This window comes from Saprolegnia diclina, assembly GCF_000281045.1.
Source record: "Saprolegnia diclina VS20 unplaced genomic scaffold supercont1.5, whole genome shotgun sequence".
NCBI lineage: Eukaryota > Oomycota > Saprolegniomycetes > Saprolegniales > Saprolegniaceae > Saprolegnia > Saprolegnia diclina.
This window is the reverse complement of record NW_008246072.1, coordinates 716,399-733,759: the sequence shown is the minus strand read 5'-3', so window position 1 is coordinate 733,759 and position 17,361 is coordinate 716,399. Positions and strand designations below refer to the sequence as shown.

At 58.7% G+C, this 17,361-nt stretch overlaps 8 protein-coding genes across 8 annotated transcripts; 1 reads left to right on the top strand and 7 right to left on the bottom strand.

Annotated features, from left to right (window-relative positions):
- Positions 1-160: 160 nt before the first annotated feature.
- On the top strand, positions 161-3,349 carry SDRG_02300 (glycine dehydrogenase). The gene is made up of 2 exons (XM_008607880.1): positions 161-237; positions 291-3,349. The coding sequence occupies exons 1-2, from the start codon at positions 196-198 to the stop codon at positions 3,252-3,254; spliced, it is 3,006 nt and encodes a 1,001-aa protein (XP_008606102.1). The 5' UTR covers positions 161-195; the 3' UTR covers positions 3,255-3,349.
- On the bottom strand, positions 3,292-4,307 carry SDRG_02299 (hypothetical protein). The gene is made up of 2 exons (XM_008607879.1): positions 3,975-4,307; positions 3,292-3,927 (listed from the first exon to the last, which is right to left on the bottom strand). The coding sequence occupies exons 1-2, from the start codon at positions 4,254-4,256 to the stop codon at positions 3,385-3,387; spliced, it is 825 nt and encodes a 274-aa protein (XP_008606101.1). The 5' UTR covers positions 4,257-4,307; the 3' UTR covers positions 3,292-3,384.
- Positions 4,308-5,164: 857 nt separating this feature from the next.
- On the bottom strand, positions 5,165-6,184 carry SDRG_02298 (tryptophan synthase alpha chain). Its single transcript, XM_008607878.1, has 5 exons — positions 6,166-6,184; positions 5,974-6,112; positions 5,714-5,927; positions 5,541-5,669; positions 5,165-5,489 (listed from the first exon to the last, which is right to left on the bottom strand). The coding sequence occupies exons 1-5, from the start codon at positions 6,171-6,173 to the stop codon at positions 5,194-5,196; spliced, it is 786 nt and encodes a 261-aa protein (XP_008606100.1). The 5' UTR covers positions 6,174-6,184; the 3' UTR covers positions 5,165-5,193.
- A 453-nt stretch (positions 6,185-6,637) lies between these two features.
- On the bottom strand, positions 6,638-7,690 carry SDRG_02297 (hypothetical protein; the record flags this gene model as incomplete). The annotated part of the gene is made up of 1 exon (XM_008607877.1): positions 6,638-7,690. One exon carries the CDS (start codon positions 7,688-7,690, stop codon positions 6,638-6,640), a length of 1,053 nt encoding a protein of 350 aa, XP_008606099.1.
- Positions 7,691-10,055: 2,365 nt separating this feature from the next.
- SDRG_02296 (hypothetical protein) lies at positions 10,056-11,298 on the bottom strand. Its single transcript, XM_008607876.1, has 4 exons — positions 11,139-11,298; positions 10,885-11,095; positions 10,791-10,838; positions 10,056-10,732 (listed from the first exon to the last, which is right to left on the bottom strand). The coding sequence occupies exons 1-4, from the start codon at positions 11,268-11,270 to the stop codon at positions 10,254-10,256; spliced, it is 870 nt and encodes a 289-aa protein (XP_008606098.1). The 5' UTR covers positions 11,271-11,298; the 3' UTR covers positions 10,056-10,253.
- Positions 11,299-11,602: 304 nt separating this feature from the next.
- SDRG_02295 (hypothetical protein) lies at positions 11,603-12,187 on the bottom strand. The gene has a single exon (XM_008607875.1). It carries the CDS (start codon positions 12,147-12,149, stop codon positions 11,676-11,678), a length of 474 nt encoding a protein of 157 aa, XP_008606097.1. The 5' UTR covers positions 12,150-12,187; the 3' UTR covers positions 11,603-11,675.
- A 636-nt stretch (positions 12,188-12,823) lies between these two features.
- Positions 12,824-14,393, bottom strand: SDRG_02294 (hypothetical protein). Its single transcript, XM_008607874.1, has one exon. The coding sequence runs from the start codon at positions 14,381-14,383 to the stop codon at positions 12,935-12,937; it is 1,449 nt and encodes a 482-aa protein (XP_008606096.1). The 5' UTR covers positions 14,384-14,393; the 3' UTR covers positions 12,824-12,934.
- Positions 14,394-14,545: 152 nt separating this feature from the next.
- On the bottom strand, positions 14,546-16,391 carry SDRG_02293 (hypothetical protein). Its single transcript, XM_008607873.1, has 8 exons — positions 16,280-16,391; positions 16,187-16,238; positions 16,022-16,128; positions 15,732-15,973; positions 15,519-15,674; positions 15,226-15,466; positions 15,017-15,180; positions 14,546-14,963 (listed from the first exon to the last, which is right to left on the bottom strand). Exons 1-8 carry the CDS (start codon positions 16,371-16,373, stop codon positions 14,658-14,660), a joined length of 1,362 nt encoding a protein of 453 aa, XP_008606095.1. The 5' UTR covers positions 16,374-16,391; the 3' UTR covers positions 14,546-14,657.
- Positions 16,392-17,361: the final 970 nt, after the last annotated feature.

The window sequence follows — 17,361 nt, the reverse complement described above, 5'->3', positions numbered from 1 at the left end:
TCCTAATTAGGATCGCCAGCTGTTCCACCTTCAAGTTGCGAGACAGGCCAATGAGCTGTGGCGAGGGATTTCCTTTCAATTAAATAGCGATATCCGGATAACCATACAAAATGGCCGCAAATCTTTTGGTGCCGTATCCGGATCCATTTCCAAGATATCACGGGCGCTCACTTTAGCATTTCGTTCGTCGGGAGGATGCTGCGCTCCGTCAAGACGCTCCGCGTCCATGCGTCCCTGGTGCGTTGAGGAAGATGGAGAAGGAAGCGGAGGTTGACGCTCTGTATGTGTAGACCAAGGTCAACGCGGCCCGCGCGTTCTCGGCCGCGAAGGATCCGTACCGCCTCACGGACCAGTTTGCGCGTCGCCACATTGGCGCGAGCGAGGACGACACGGCGTTCATGCTCAACACGATCGGCGAGAAGTCGCTCGAGGCGCTCATCAAGAAGACGGTGCCCAAGGAGATCCGCCTCAAGAAGAAGCTCAACCTCCCCGCGCCCATGTCGGAGAGCCAGGCCATGGCCAAGCTCCGCAAGATCGCCAAGAAGAACAAGACGTATAAGTCGTTCATTGGTACGGGCTTCAACGACTGCTTGACGCCGTTCGCGATCAAGCGCAACTTGCTCGAGAACCCGGGCTGGTACACGGCCTACACGCCGTACCAGGCCGAGGTGTCCCAAGGCCGCCTCGAGATGCTCCTCAACTTCCAGACGATGCTCAGCGACCTCACGGGCTTCCCGATCGCTGGTGCGTCTCTCCTCGACGAGGGCACGGCGGCCGCCGAGGCCATGGCGCTCTGCCACGGCGCCGCGAACGGCAAGCGCACCAAGTTCTTTGTCGCGTCCGACTGCCACCCGCAGACGATCGCGGTCCTTAAGACGCGTGCCGAAGGGTTTGGCATCGAGCTCGTCTTTGGCAACGCGCTCACGGACGCCGACTTTTCGAGCGGTGACTTCAGCGGTACCTTGATCCAGTACCCCAACACGTACGGTTCGGTGGCCGACTATGAAGCGTTTACGACGGCCGCGCACGCCAACGGCACGATGGTCATCGTCGCGACGGACCTTCTTGCGCTCACGCAGCTCAAGCCGCCGGCCGAGTTTGGCGCCGACATTGCCGTCGGGTCGGCCCAGCGCTTTGGCGTGCCCCTCTTCTTTGGTGGTCCCCACGCCGGCTTCATTGCGACGACGGAGAAGCACCACCGCAAGCTGCCCGGCCGCATCATTGGTGTCTCCAAGGACTCGCGCGGTGAGCGCGCGCTCCGCATGGCCATGCAGACGCGCGAGCAGCACATTCGCCGCGACAAGGCGACGAGCAACATTTGCACGGCGCAGGCGCTCCTCGCCAACATCGCCGCCAGCTACGCCATCTACCACGGCCCGGACGGTCTTCGCCGCATCGCGACGCGCGCCAACTTGATGGCGTCGACGCTTATCGCGGGTTTGAGCGAGCTCGCACCCGGCGTCAAGCTCGTCAACTCGCACTTTTTCGATACGATCGAGCTCGACGTTTCGGGGGCGGGTCTCAGTGGCGCCGAGGTGCAGTCGCGGGCGAACGCCAAGGAGATCAACGTGCGCGTCATCAGCGAGTCGCGCGTCGGCGTTGCCTTTGGTGAGAGCGCCGACGTCAAGGACATTGCCAAGCTCTTGTATGCGTTTGGCGTCAACGACTCGGTGAGCGACTCGGCCGTGTACGGGCTTGGCGAGAAGGCCGCGGGTATCCAGGCGTCGAGCATCCCGGCGTCGCTGCGCCGGTCGACGCCGTTCTTGGAGCACCGCATCTTCAACTCGAAGCACTCGGAGACGGAGCTCATGCGGTACCTCAAGACGCTCGAGGACAAGGATCTCTCGCTCAACACATCGATGATCTCGCTCGGGTCGTGCACGATGAAGCTCAACTCTGTCGCGGAGCTCGAGCCGGTGTCGTGGAATGAGTTTATGAACGTGCACCCGTTCGCGCCTGTCGAACAAACGAAGGGGTACCTCGAGATGATTGAGGGCCTGCACAAGGCGCTTGCCGAGATCACGGGCTTTGCCGCGGTCTCGTCGCAGCCCAACTCGGGCGCGCAGGGCGAGTACGCGGGTCTTCTCGCGATCCGGTCGTACCAAAAGTCGATTGGCGAGGGCCACCGCAACGTGTGCTTGATCCCGGTCTCGGCCCACGGCACGAACCCTGCGAGTGCCGTCATGGCCGGCATGAAGGTCGTCGTCATCAAGTCGGACGCGGCCGGCAACATTGACCGCGCCGACCTCGAGGAGAAGGCCAAGAAGCACGCGCACGAGCTCAGCGCGCTCATGATCACGTACCCCTCGACCTTTGGCGTGTTTGAGGAAGGCGTCAAGGAGATGGTCCAGCTCATCCACGACAACGGCGGCCAGGTGTACATGGACGGCGCCAACATGAACGCGCAGGTTGCGCTCACCAACCCCGGCAGCATTGGTGCGGACGTGTGCCACCTCAACTTGCACAAGACGTTCTGCATTCCCCACGGCGGTGGCGGTCCCGGGGTCGGCTCGATCGGCGTCGCGCACCACCTCGCGCCGTTTTTGCCGGGCAACCCGATCACGGTCACGGGCGGCGAGGGCGACAACGTGGTCGCCAAGGACAACCTCTCGGTGAGCTCGGGTCCGTTCGGCTCGGCCGGCATCCTCCCGATCTCGTGGATGTACATTCACATGCTCGGCGAAGAAGGCCTGAAGAAGGCGACGTCGCATGCGATTTTGCACGCCAACTACATGGCCAAGGTGCTCGAGTCGCACTACGACATTGTGTTCCGCGGCTCCAACGGCACGTGCGCGCACGAGTTTATCATTGACATTCGCCCGTTCAAGTCGCACGGGATCGTCGAGGAAGATGTCGCGAAGCGCCTCCAGGACTATGGCTTCCACAGCCCGACCATGTCGTGGCCCGTGCCCGGCACGCTCATGATTGAGCCGACGGAGAGCGAGAACCTCTCGGAGATGAACCGCTTCTGCCAGGCCATGATCCTCATCCGCAAGGAGATTGACGACATTGCCGCTGGCAAGATCGCGGCCGAAGACTCGCCGCTCAAGCACGCGCCGCACACGATTGACGTCGTGACGACCGAGACGTGGGACCGCAAGTACTCGCGCGCTGAGGCGGCGTTCCCTGCGCCGTGGCACAACGGCGGCAAGACCAAGGCGTACTGGCCGACCGTCGGCCGCGTCGACAACGTCTTTGGTGACCGCAACCTCGTCTGCTCGTGCCCGCCCATGGACGTCTACCTCGAAGAGTAAGTCTCTTCCGTGGAGGCCTCCGAAAAGCCAGCCGTAGTAGCACTCGTGTGTGAATACAGTAATTGTGCGTTGACATGCATCTCTTCATCATGCTGGTTGACATGTTGCCATTGTGTTTCGACACCGGCAGCTACGACAACGCCCGCGACGTCCGTGCTTGCGTGAAGCGAGCCCGCGTCGAGCTTTCTTCGTCGAGCAGCGCCTGCCAGAGCGCATCTGTCTTGGCGCTGGGCCGTGGCGGCGCTTGTCGCTGCCGAGTGCTCTGCAAGCCGATTTTTCTCTTGTGCGATTTGGTCTTTTGAACAATTGTCGGCAGTGCGATTTCCGCTGCTTGGAGCTCGTGCCACGCAGCTTCGGACGCAGCGCTCTGCACCGGCGTCGCCGCCAGGGAACACTCGCGGACGAGACTCGCCATCGCCTCGTCGACCTTGCTCGACGACGCTTTCTTCGCCCGCGCTGTTTGTGCGGATGGCGCTGGCGGCGGCAGCGGCGCGACCGACGGGATCGCCTCACCCGACGCGATCGCAGCGAGCATCTTGGCCTGGAACGATGGGTCAAAGAGACCGTTGGCCGTCACAGCCGCGATCTGGATACGGACGCGGTCGAGATCGGCGAGCGCCTGCGGGTGTCCCGGCTCGAGCGCAATGATGGCTTCGAGGTCGATCTTGGCGTCCTACACGAGCACGGCTGCCGGAAGCGTCACACGATATGTGATCCTACCTGCCATTGCTGCAAGCCTTGCCGCGCAGAGGCGCGCCGATACAAAGCTTTGACATTGGCCTTCTCGTTCGAGAGCACGGCCGAGCAGTCGGCGACGGCTTGGTGGAGCGCGTCGGGCGTGGCGAGCTGGAGCCACGCGAACGCTCGGTTGCAGAGGATGGCGCTTGTCCCGGCTTGGTCGCCGTCCATTTTGAGCGCTTCGTTGTAGGCGGCGATGGCGTCGGCGTAGGCGGCGGTCTGGACGCACGCGTTGCCCCGCGCCTTCCATGCGTCTCGGTCCATGCTGCTCGCGTCGGTTCCCAAAAGATTTGCTTGGCTTCGCGTACCCTAGGCTTTGAAACGCGGACAAAGCCTGGATTAAAGACGCTTCGTTTCGGAACTTTTTTGCGTTGACTTATAAAATGTATGGTCATCGATTGGCAGCGTCTAGGACGAGGACCGTAGCCCAACCCAGTACTGACACCCGGACAACCTAGCTATTTATTGCACTCTTATTGACCCTGCCCTTAGACAAATAGAAATGTCACGCTGGGCTTCGAAGAGTGCGACTTTGCGGGACTCGAACCCGCGACAATGCATGTGCAGTCGTGGCCGCTAATCGGCTCGGCAAAATGCTTTGCTTATTATACCACTGTAGTTTTAATATAGCCTATTTTACAATTGCTAGTGCAAATTATTGTTTTTGCTAGCCCACCAGTCTACATTTATGGTGACTAGTTATCGCACTTGCTGATCAGTCCGCTGACGAGTGGCGTCGTGCTCAACCCGTCGTGTCGTGGGAACCGAGCGTGTACACTTAGAAATCATTTTTAACCTCTACACAAACTAAGTACTTAGTACCTGTACTCTCTTCGATTCACAAATTATCCCTTTTTCATGCCCACAAAATCAAACACCCTACTTTCACACTCAACTAATTCCCTAACCTTACACCACCAAAGCGTCTTTCAAACTCGCCGCTCCTTGGTGCGACTGCTAGCATGATGTGATAGTCGCACCTCCGTGGGGATGTACGAGTACCCTTGTAAGTGTACAAGGATATAGCTAGCAGCCTCCATCTATGGACTCTTGGTGAGAAGCCTGTCGACGAGCTTCCCAGGGACGAACGCGCGCACACAAACTCGACCGCCCCCGTACCTTTTCCCCATTCAGACAGTGCTTGATGCAGGTATGGCAGGATGACTAGCGACTGATTCAACACAGATGCAGTACGGCTTCATTACGACGTGATCGAGAGGCAGAATTCTTCGACCTTGGCCGCGCGTTCCGCCGCCGGTGCTTCGTCAATGACCTTGCAGATCTTGGAGCCAATGACGGCGCCTTCCGCGAGCTTCCCGGCCGCCTGCACGTGCTCTTTGGTCGAAAGGCCAAAGCCGAGCGCGAGCGGCAGCGAAATGTGGCGGCGCACGCGCTCGACAAACGACGAGACGTCAACGGGCAGCGACGTGCGTGAGCCCGTGACGCCGTTGAGGCTCACGACGTACACAAAGCCGGAGCCGACCGATTCGATAAAGGCTAAGGATCGTGTCGATGAGATCCCAAACGATCGGAAATAAGATGACGTACGCATGCGCTCCTCGGATGTGGTCGGCGCGACGAGCGGGATGAAGTTGATACCGTGCTTCTTGCAGAGGCTGCTCATGTCCTTGGCCTCTTCCGGCGGCAAGTCGACAATGATAAAGCCGTCGGCGCCCGCTACATGCCCCTTAGCCGATGCGCAAAGTCCGTGTAGTTCGTACCTTGCTTGGCGTCTTGGCACACAATGTCGAGACCGTACTGCATAAAGTTGTTGAAGTAACCCATGAGCACGACAGGAATCGTGAGGCCGCGGGACCGGGCTTCGGCGACCGTCGCCAGCACGTGCTTGAACGTGATGCCTTGGTCGACACCGTTCTGGTGGGCCTTCTGGATGACGGGACCGTCGGCGCCAGGATCCGAGTACGGCACGCCAACCTGGTGCATGTGTGAGGCAGGCGAGGAGGCGTAGCACCGGGCGTACCTCGATGATGTCGGCGCCGCCGGCCTGGCACGCGAGCAAGATCGGGACCGTGTCTTCCTTGGTCTTGTAGCCGCACGGGATGAACGTGATGAACGCCGTCTTCTGCGCGGCCTTGCACTTGGCGAACGTAGCGTCGATACTACGTTGACGGCCTCATGAGCTCTCGTCCAGCGACGTCGGCGACGCGCTTACCGGCTCATGCGGATGGAAATCTGAAAATGCAATCTGGGAGAGATTTCCTGGAAGATTGATTGCGTCATGCACGGCCGGATACGACCATGGTATCCGTAGAAGAACGCCACAAGAAAAGTTCGTCGCCCGCGATTGCGCGATGCGCCTGACGATCGCCATGCGCCGAGGCGAGCAACCGTGAGGATGGGCGAGGTAGAGGCCTTCATTTTGCATCGGCATGAAGCTCCAGCTCCATTCGCTGCATGATGAACTGCTCTTGACAGAGTGGCCTTGACACGCGTGCCACCGAGCTACCGCCTTGACCACCGACGAAGGCCTGCGCTTGACAGCATGCGTATGAGCCGAACCGTAAGCTGCTGTGCATGCCACTCGAGGCTGGTCTCCTTGCATCACCATCATGCATATACGCCCCCAATGCTGCATATGCATTGCTCATTACCCTGCACCGAACGCACGAATCGCGACGCGGGTGCTAGTGCGGGCTTGGCCCTGGCAACTGCGCAGCCGCTCGCACTTGGTCGCGCGTGACGGTCGTTGCGAGACCGTAGAGCAGCTGCACGCTGCGCACATCGCCTTTGCTCAGGGCTCGGCGCTGCCCGAGGACTTTCGACTGCTCGTGGTCGCAGTCGTCGGCCGTCGCAACGACGCAGCCGTCGCGTTCATTTTGATCGATCGCGCAGTACTTGATGCTGCGGCTCTTTGGGAGGCAGAGGCCGTGGCCGTAGTGCATGATCGAGTGCACGTCGTACATCGTGACGAGCGCCTCCTTGATGAGCACATAGTTGCTTCGCGCGACAAGGCCCAGCGTGTTGCGAAGGACGACAGCGTTGGCCGCCGGGTGCGCGTGCTCGTGCACGACGCCAAACGCATGCAGGAGCTCGTGCATGAGCGACCCAAGCCCATGGTGGAAGGCCCGCGGCAGCAAATTGAGCTTCTGGCCGGCCTTGCCGCGGTAGCCCACCTCGGCAAACGTACCACGCTTGTCTCGGGGGTCTTGCTCGATCGAGACGTAGTGCTGACAGTGACCGCAGATCGTCGCACCGGCAGCACACTCGTGACGGGCCATAAAGGCGAGACCCGTGTCCGCAGCCAACACCGTCATGGCGGCAAACACGGCGGTGCGCTCGGACTCGGTGAAAGCCGAGTCCGCCACCTCATAGCAGAGAACCGCGTCGGGCCAGAGCCGGCGCTTCTTGTCGCTGGCAACCCCGAGGCGGCGGTGAGTGGCGTCGCGTGGGCAAGCGACGACGTCGTCGATGTGCCCATCTGCGGTGCCGTCTTCTTGGTAGCAAGTCAGTGTGCCGTGGTCGCACACTTGGTAGATGGCACCCACGTCGTGCGGCTCGCCAACGAGGTAGCGCAGTTGACCGTTGGTGAGGTAGTACGAAGAAACGTTGTGGCCGCGTAGGACGCCGTGGACGGTGCAGCCAAAGGAGCTGTCGCGTGGAAGCTTTGGTCCGCGCAGCCACGCGATCGCCTCCCAGCCACACAGTGCCACGAGGAAGAGAACGATAAAGCACTCCATTCGACTCGGCAAGAGCAATGAAAAGTGAGGCGAGCGGGACCGGAACCTGGGACAGGGACGACTTTTGTCCACCGGGAGATGCCCGTTGAACAAGGGCTTTGTCGCAACGTTCTTTCATGCAAGTCAGTTGTCGCTCGTTTGTCATCGGCTCGTGAGGTGAATTATTCGTGGGGACTTGGACTCCACTGTCGGTGGGAGAAGCAAAGCCGAAGTGATGACGACAGATTCTAGGACTTGTTACTATCTTCTGTTGCGTCGGAGCTGCTAGAGATACTGTCGCTGTCGATGCTATTGATCTCGGATCGGCGATGATTGCTACCGCCAGCCTCGAGAGCCCGCAGTGTCTCGAGATGGAGTGCAAGGAGCAACCGTCGGTGCACGGAAGCATCGGCGCCAAACGTGGCCGTTGCAAGTACCACATCGTACGGGCCTTGCGGAATGAGGTAGCGCGGTTGAAACGCAAAGCGCGGTCGCTCGCTTCCTATCTCGCTATGCCGACGAGAGCGCTGCCCGAAGATCCAAGCAGCGATCGCGAGACCGACAGCACTCGCAATAAAGAGGGTGGAGGCCACGACCACAGTCCAGCGCTCTGAAGTGCTGGGATCTACGCGGCCCATGAGTCTGCTTCTTGACTAGCGATGTGTACCTGTTGGTAGACTGGGTAGTGACGACGTTGGTGTCGAGATCCTAGTAGTGAGGATGGGCACGGCGATGTCGGTTGCCACGGCTCGTGTCGTCGGTGACCAACTCGGCGCCACTGACGTCGAGTGACACGGTGTGAACGGGACGAGGGTTGTCGCATTGTCCGGCTGCGTCGCCGTGGTGTTCTCAAGGAACGAGCTCGTTCTTTTGAGAACCGCATTGGGCGACAGCGAGATTGCATTTCCGAGCGTTGGCCATCGATGGAGGACCGACGTAGCCGCAGCGTTGGCCCACAAGACAAGGAGCAGGACGAGGTGCCGCAACATGAATTTGTGCCGAAATTACGCTGTCGGGACGAGTCGAGGGACGGTGGTCGTGCTGGCTCGTATCGCTGGAAAGAACGACGCGTCAGCGGTGCTTGCACCGTCACCGCTACTCGCAAGATGCCAGCGACAACCGACAGTTCAGCGATCTGCGGGCAAAGAATACGACCTTGTGGTTGATTCCAGGGTTGGACGCTCTGCACGGCGGAGATCGCAGCGCATGCCGGAAGCGATGAGAATTCGATGAGCTCAAGACGACGCGTTTCTGGTGGGCATCAGTACCAGGAGACGCTGCGGTCGACGCCCCAGGACGCGATAGCCAGGTCGACCGGGTAGATCTTGCCACCATACTGATGGCGCGTTGATAGTGGGATGACCACCTAACGTCATGCGTGGTATATTAGCGACTTGGGAGAACGCTTTTGGATACTGTGGGAGCCAAGAGTGGCAAGACCACACAGCGACGGAACGTTTGCATCACGTGCAGCTACAAGGTTCAGCGAGCTACTTTTGTGCCGGTCGCTGGGCTAGGCAGGACCTTCCTCTCCAGCTCTCCCGAAGGGTGACTCGGTTGGGCGTGGAGACGCGGAAGATCTGAGAGAGGGCCACCAGACGATAAAGACGCTTCAAGACCACAGCTTCTACATTTGCCGACGAGTATTAATGGTGCACCAACCACTGTCTCGAGTCCACCGTCTTGTGGGGAGCGATGCTACATGTATGTCGACACGAGAACGTGCTCGTTTCTCCTTCCAGCCACCTCGTTGTGCCAAGTTGATGAAATCCTAGTCGCGTCGTCGCATGAACATGCCGAGGTTTGCAGCTTGTATTACTGCCTACATTGGTGGTGGCGTTCTAGCTCTCAACTGGGCTACAGCGTAGAGTTCAACTTCTCTAGTTCATTCGATTCTAACACGCGACGAGGCAGGACATGGGTACGGTGGAATCCAAACGCAACTGGTTCCGCCTCGGTACACGCATCACCAAATCCACACCATTGCCAGCCCGCCTTCATCGTGCTGCTACTGTGGGCAGCGCCGACATCTCCTTTATACAGGGTGGTCCGAGTACAGTAGGAGCCTGCGTACGACCTCGCGCGAGCTATGACTCGGCGAGTGGGGTCCACCACGGCGACCAAGTGCTGGTGCCAACTCCCACGCATTCAGCGCTACGTATGCGAAGTCTTTGTAATATGGGTGTTTTGCGCGCGTAGGAAGTCGAAACGACCTTTTCACGAAGGGGCGTATCTTGCGAGCCGTCGTAGAGCTAGCATTCTAGATGCACTCCTACTAAGCAACCCGCCTCACCTCACCCGAGGTCCTGGCAGTAATGAAGGCATTACGCCCATTGCCCCCTGAGCAAGCTCGCCATTGTGAAAACGAAGATAACGCGAAACACGTTCATACATACAGACAACCCACCCGGCTCGAGTGGGCATTCCAAGCCAAGGCGATGTGGGAGCCAACGTGACTTCCCACTGCCTATACCTAGCCTCCTTCATATTACCAAGTGCCGACAACACACCGCACGGCCCTTGACTGCACACACTGTATCAAGTTGATACAACTTCATACAGGTGGTTCATCTCGCACTCGTTGCTACGTTGTCGGACGCACGCGCTTGCGGCGGGGCGGCGCAATGTGACTGCGAATACCGCACGTCGAGCAAATGGGCAGGAACTCGCAGAAGAGCGAGAGACACACTGGGCACACGAACGCGGTCGCGATTGTCTTCTTGTGGCAGAAACACATAGCGCGGAAGTCGACGCTGGCTTGGCTCGGAAGCTTGAGGAGCGCGCGCGTGCTCGTGTCGGCGAGCCAGATAGTGAGAAAGTACTGGACAAGTCCGTCGACGTCGCGCGGCTTGAAGTAGACGCCGCCCGTGAGGTACGCGGCTTGCTGGAGAAACGACGAGGGTTCTTCGCTGAGGATGCAAGCGTCGATGGGCACGTGCTTCTTCTGCGCCGAGAAGATGCAGTTCATGATCGAAATGTACTGCGCGGCAAAGTCGGGCGACGCTTGGACCGAGAGGATGCGTGGGCGCAAGTCGCGCTGCTCGTTCATGGCGCGGTTGATGACTACACAACGAACGATGGATGCATCGTCGATCACGCCAAGCGACAAGTGTGGTCGTACAGCAAAGGGCGAGCGAGAGCCCGGCAGAGAGCGACGTGTTGGCGTTGCCTAGCCGCATGCATAAGAGGTATTGCATAGGCGCGAAGTAAGGTACCTTCGGTCACGGGCGTCTGGCTCAGCTCGAGCAGTTTGCGCCACACCTGCTCCTTGACCTTGGCAAACTGCTCGGCCGTGCCATTGCGGTTCGTGCCCTCCGGGTCAGGAAAGAGGAAGACGCTCTTGCCCGTGTGCGCGGCGAGGATCACGAGTCGGTTGTTGCGGTGCAGCAGCAGGTACGCGTTCACGTACAGAAGCATGCTCTCGATCTACCACGGAAGCATGAGCCGCGAGCCATGGCCGCTTCGGTACCGCGTGCTTGAGGCCGAACTCGCGCGGCTGGCCTGCCACATGGCGCATCCAATGCACGGGGTTGGTGTCGATGACGACGACGAGGAGGCCGCCCTGCGTCTCGCTGCTCAGCGCGCTCGTGCTCCCGTCCATCTTTCTGCACCACACCCGGATATGGAAATGTTGGAGTCACACTATTCACGTTTCCTCACTATTTATTGTTTACACTACTTACGTGGCGCCAACCCTTCTGTCATTCGAGCCAAAGCAGCAAAGGTCATTGTCATTGCCAGCAAAGTGACTACCTACCTACTGCGCCTAGCTTTCCCATGCAAAGCTACAGAGTGCGGTGGCTCTCTGGGCCAACGCCACGGACGAGCTTGAGGGCCAACGCCGCTACCTGTTGCTCTCGAGCCATACCGAGCGGAGCCAGCTGGACATGCGAGTGGGCCCGGCGACACTGAGACTACGAGATGCCAACGTACTCGAGGTAGAAACTTTTGTCGTCGCACGGAAAGCAACTCCAAACGCGGAAACTTTATTTGGTGACATCGTTTATTACGTCGCCTTGCGCTTGACGGGGACCTGCACTTCGACAATGATGTTGTCCCAATCGCCGTTCTCGACGTCGGCGCGCATCGGCACCTTGATATACACTTCGCGGCTCGGGCCTGCTTGCTCGTACTCGGAGGCTGCAAGCCACGGAAAGAGCGCTTCGTATGCGACTGTGATGTCGCACATGGCGCCGATGTGCTTGTAGACGGCCATGAACGCTTCCTCAAGGTCCTCGACGACAATGCGGTCGTGGCTTTCAACGAGATCTGTCGGATCCAAGGGCGAGCACACGGCCAATTCGATCGGCTCCATCGAAAAATACTTTGCGATCGTAGGGCCGCGCGGTGCGAGGCCTTGACCAAAGATAAAGGTCAAGAGCTCGCCCCAGACGCCTTTTTGGTCATGAAAGGAGTCGAGGCTCGCACGCAACATCGCGACGCGGATCGGCTTGACCGTTCGGAGCTCGACTTGGGCCATATTCGGCAAGACACGAAATGACTTCTGCAAGATCGAGGAGCACGCTATCGTTGGTGATTGGTACATATCTTTGGATATGACGAAACGGATTGGTGTACAGGGTTTAATTGGAGCCAATCGCCGTCGCCCAAATCTTTTTGCTCGCGCCAACACAGCGCTGACAACACGCAGCCCAACTTGCCGCGCAAATGCGACGTGGCGCCAGTACCAAATATGGCATGGCAAGCACGACGAGTGTACCAGCTCCATACCGGTATATTTATATGGAGAATATTGAACTGGGTGTTTGGTGCCGCGCAATGCCTGCTAAATGTGGCATTTGCCGCAAAAACGGCGTCATCGATAGCTCTCGCAGTACGCCGCCAACGCCGACGGGACGAAGTGTTTCGGGCTCGCTACAACGTTGTCTATTGCTGTGCCAAGTATGGGCGATTTCATTTTCACGCGTTGTTTGGGCGAACGGGCCTCCCTGCCTCGCGGGTGGCGGTGTGATATCGCATTGATCGCACATGATTGGCTATAAAAGGGATCGTCGTGGCCAATAGAAAAATGCTGGGAAAAGATTTTTATTCTGCACCGACTCGCGCAGTGAGCTTACCACAATGCTACAAAGTGGGAAGCTTGGCAAGGCGATAGATACCTGCAGGACTGGGACGAGGCTCCATTGCAGGGAGGCTCGTCAACGACAAGACACTTGTCTTCAATATGCTGGCAAAATGTCAAATCAATACCGGTGGTTGGGTCTGGAGCCGAGTGCCTTTAGCTCGCATTTTGCTACGAGAGTCTCACAAGACGGTGCGACAAAACACGACGAGACGGTTCTCGCCCATGGCTTTGTTGTCCCAGTAGCTGACATCCGCTCGTGTCTGCTCTTCGGTGCGGCTCCACTCGACGTACGCGAGCGTCGCGTTGGCAGCATTGACGTGCCTGGTTGTCGTCCCACGCTCGCCCAAGGTCCACAACTTCTTTTCAATCGAGACCCAGCGCAAGGACGAGGACGCACTCGCGAGTAGTATCTTGACGAGCTGGACGAGGCGCGGCGCGGTACACCGACGTACGCGCAGCGTTAATCCGGTCAGTCCGCGCGACACGATCTGCGTGAGCCACGTCGTCGAAAAGTTGTAGTCGACATGGAGACTCAAATACCGTAGGTGGACGCAGTGCTGCAGCGCGCTCGCAAGATCTCTGCCCATCGCATCGTTCGAGATGCACCAACACGCCATGCGGAGCTCCTGGAGCGACGGCAGCGCAATCAAGAGCGTATGAGGCCACGAGGCCAGCATGCGCGAGTCCCACTGCAGCTCGAGCACCTTGAGCTGGCGCAAGAACGACTCCATGGGTGCGTCACGCGAGATGTATGTGACGAGCCAACTTGAAATCGCGACGAGGCGGCTCGCGAACGGCAGAACTGCTGCATAGTGCTCGATGGCTTCGCGTCGCCAGTCGCCTTCGAGTTGACACACATCGAGGAAGAAGGCCGACACCTCGACCTGGAGATGACGCACCTTGGGCGGCAGCTTGCGTTGCTGCAGGAAACGCTCGTCGACGCCCGCCACATTGTCGAGCACAAGCTCCGTCAAGCTCGCGCTTGCAGCCATGGCGGCGCACAAGGCGACCGCAGCGTCCACCGAGAGGTCGGAAAACGTAGCTTCAAAGAGGTGCAAGCGCTTGCAGCGTCCGTTGGCGAGCATGGCAATGACGTCGCTGAGTATGGACGCTGGCATCGCGCCGCGCAGCGTGAGCTCCGTCAGTGCCGAGAGTGGCAGACGGTCAAACAGCTCGTAGGACGCAGTCGACGTTCGGACGTGCAGATTGGCGCTGTAGAGGCGCGGACACGCGGCTAGGATGGACTGCAATGCACTCGCCTCCTTGGTCCGCGGAAACGACGCCGAGACGTGGTTGACGACAGGCGACAGTTGACGAAGGAACGCGAGACCGTTTGCATCAACGTCGACTCCCAAGGACACGCGCGCACCAATGACTTGGACGTCAAGAAGATGGCGTAGCGTCGCAGCACTGGGGGCGAAGCGTATATGCACCGCGGGCCAGGCCACGCGCACGGACGGCGTCACGAGGAGGGCGTCAAGGGCTGTCACCGCCGGCGTTTTGGCCGAGGATGGAAGCGCAGACAAGAGCTGCACGATCGTGTAGTGGTGCTGGACGAAGCCTGCAATATGCTCGATGGCGTCGGGCGTCGAACTCACGGCCGCAGGGCTATGGCGTCGTCGGGCCATTTTGTCCGAGACAAGCAGACTGGCCATTGGCTACGAAATGCTGCGCGTTCATTGGTTGATTTGAGTTCGTCCGTTTCAGCACCAACATGCAAGGGCAATGTGAATTGACCAAAAACCTCCAAAACCACAATAGTTCTTATTCCACGAGAATGTGCAAAGGTATTTGGCGCTATAAAAGACGTCACTTATCTGTGTACACTTGAATGCTTCGAGGCTGGAAACGCAACAATCACCACGTGTGGCTCACTCAAAACTCAACATTCCAAGCACAAGCTTACGTCATGTGCACGACCGCATCGGTCAAGCGCGCTTCTTCGGCGGCAAACACCATGAGATGCGACGCCAAGCTCTCGTCGGCGCCCGTCAGCAGGACGCTCGCATCATTCGTGCGCACGCCGTGCACAAAGTTTTCGATCATGAAGAAATCAGCGCCGCCGTGGCCCTTGACCTTGGATGTGGACGGCAGCCCCGCCGGCGTAATCTCGGTGATCTTGCGGCTGAGAAAATCGAAGTGGCGGATGCTCGATCCGTTGCCCGTGAGCTCGCCGTGGGTGCCAAAGACGCGCGTGGTGCGGACACACTAGTCATCGATGGACATATTGTCTTTGGTTTGGTAGACACAAGAACACGAACCTGCTGCTCTGTGAACGCGACCATGCTGAACGAAGCGGTTGCGCCATCGACAAACTGAAAGTTGACGACTTGGTTGTCGACAACGTCGTTGTCGCACTCGTAGACGCAGCGGCCGTACCGTCCTGTCGCGAGCTCGTGCGTAATGTTGTCCACCGTCGGGTGTTCTATACAGAGCTGTCACGATGACATACCCACACGTCTGGTCGTACCGTGGAGGACGTTGACAGGCCAGCCTTGGTTGCCTTGCGACGCGCTGGCTTTGCCCGTGTACCACGACTGGTTGCTCGGCTTCACAGTCGCTCGTGCGCCGTCGCACTGCTCAATCTCAATCGGCTCGAACGACGTCGGCGCGTCATCCACACCAAGGTACATCTTCTTGGCCGAGTAGACACACGACGCTTCAATGGGGCACTCGAGACAGCGGTCCCCGGCGCCGTCTGGCTTTTCTTCCTACAAAACACAAACGCAAATCAGAAAACTAGTCTAAGAAGTGAGTCGCAACCTTGCGAAAGTGGTAGAGCGACCCGAACGAGCTCACGGCGCGCACGTCTTTTTGCATGAGAAAGTTTATGTAATCAATGTCGTGGCAGCTCTTGGCCATGAGCATGAACGTCGCCTCGGCCTGATTGCGCCAGTGACCCCGCACAAAAGAGTGCACCTACAGCACGGCGTTTCGTACTACTGTTCATACATACATAGACAATATTCTCCATACCTGGTGCCAAAAGCCGACTGGCTCGATGTGCTGGATGTTGACCACCTTGCCGATCGCGCCGCTTGCGATCAGCTCGCGCAGCTTGAGCGAGTACGGCGTGCAGCGCATGACATGGCACACGGCCAGCAAGACGTTGTTGCGCGTGGCGGCTGCATGGATGCGAATGCAGTCGTCCTTGGTCACGGCCATGGGCTTCTCGAGCAAAATGTGGTAGCCGAGGTCGGCAAAGGCGATCGCCGGCTCTACCAGTCAATCGATCAGATACCATCTGAATCATTTCTGGAACGGACCAGCGTGCATCGAGTCTTGGGTCGCAATGATGACGCAGTCGGCAAACTTGGGTTTGGCGGCCGCGTCTTCCCACGTCGTAAAGACGGCATCGGACGGAATGCCATAGCTAGTCGGATTGTATGCAGAGATACGGCTATGGCGTATGGATGCCAGTGCAAACGTACGTTGAGGCGGTGTGGTCGCGCCAGTACGTCACGGGCTCGGCGACGCCGACGACTAGGCAGCGTCAATGACAGTGCTGACCTGCGACGTTGTACCTTGGAAGAGGTCGGGGCGCTCGAGAGCGTACTCTGCGTAGGCGCGGCCGCGCTGGCCAGCGCCAATGATGACGGCGCGGACAGGACGGTCCATGGCTACCTCTCCTTTGGCTCTGGTTCGGAAATGACGTTTGCAATCTTCGAGGCTAAAGACACCCAACATCGTCGACGAGAATGCAGGTCTCACGCTGATAAGACTGCAAGTCGCACGAGGTCGAGCTGGCGTCAAGCAGCCAAAGATGCTCTTCGTCAGGGTATCGGCCTCCTCGATGATCATTTATGGCTCTTGGTTGTTTACCAGGCGTAAGATCCGGTCCTTTGCGGCGCTTCAGATAAAAACAATGGAGCTCGTCCCAAATCTGTATCAACGACAACCTAGCTGCGTACACATCGACACGTGACTTTGGTCGCAAGGATGTGCTTCGCAGGCTATTGTTGCCAAGGGAATATTCCTTGCTTGCTGCCGAGAATATTGTAGCAGCCCCCACCACCCGGCGGGATCTTTATCCGGATGAAAAATGAGCTGGCAGGCTGTGGGCAGCGCTTTATCCGGAACCACCGACATTGCACCGACCAACCACCACACAAGCACGACAGTATGCTGGCGCTACCTTGTCTACCTTGGCGGCGGCATCACTGTAGGGAAAGACTAGAACTACGTAGTACGAAATGGGCGGACATATATGATGCTTTCTTGCGAAGAGGTCTGCACTCTTAAGGCCTTTAGGGCAACGTGGCGTCATCGAGTTGCGACCTGTACTTGAGAATGATATCGGCAACGATGACCTAGAATGAGGACTGGGGTGACTCATCACAGAGGTCCAGCACCCAGAAGATGCGAAGACAACGAATTTTGTCGCCAAGCGCGTCCTCGGTGGATGCGAGCCCCGAGTCCGAATGGGCCTCCACTTGCTCCGCGACCGCCGCCCAATCTCACAGAGGACGCCGCTGACAACGCACAGGTTGAGTCGCAAAAGCGTTTGCCACTCAAGATCGAGCGACTGCTGGAGATCGTCGAGGCTTGACGATATTTCCTCATACGTTGAAAGGCGACGCAAAACTGGTCGGCTTCGACCTGGGCA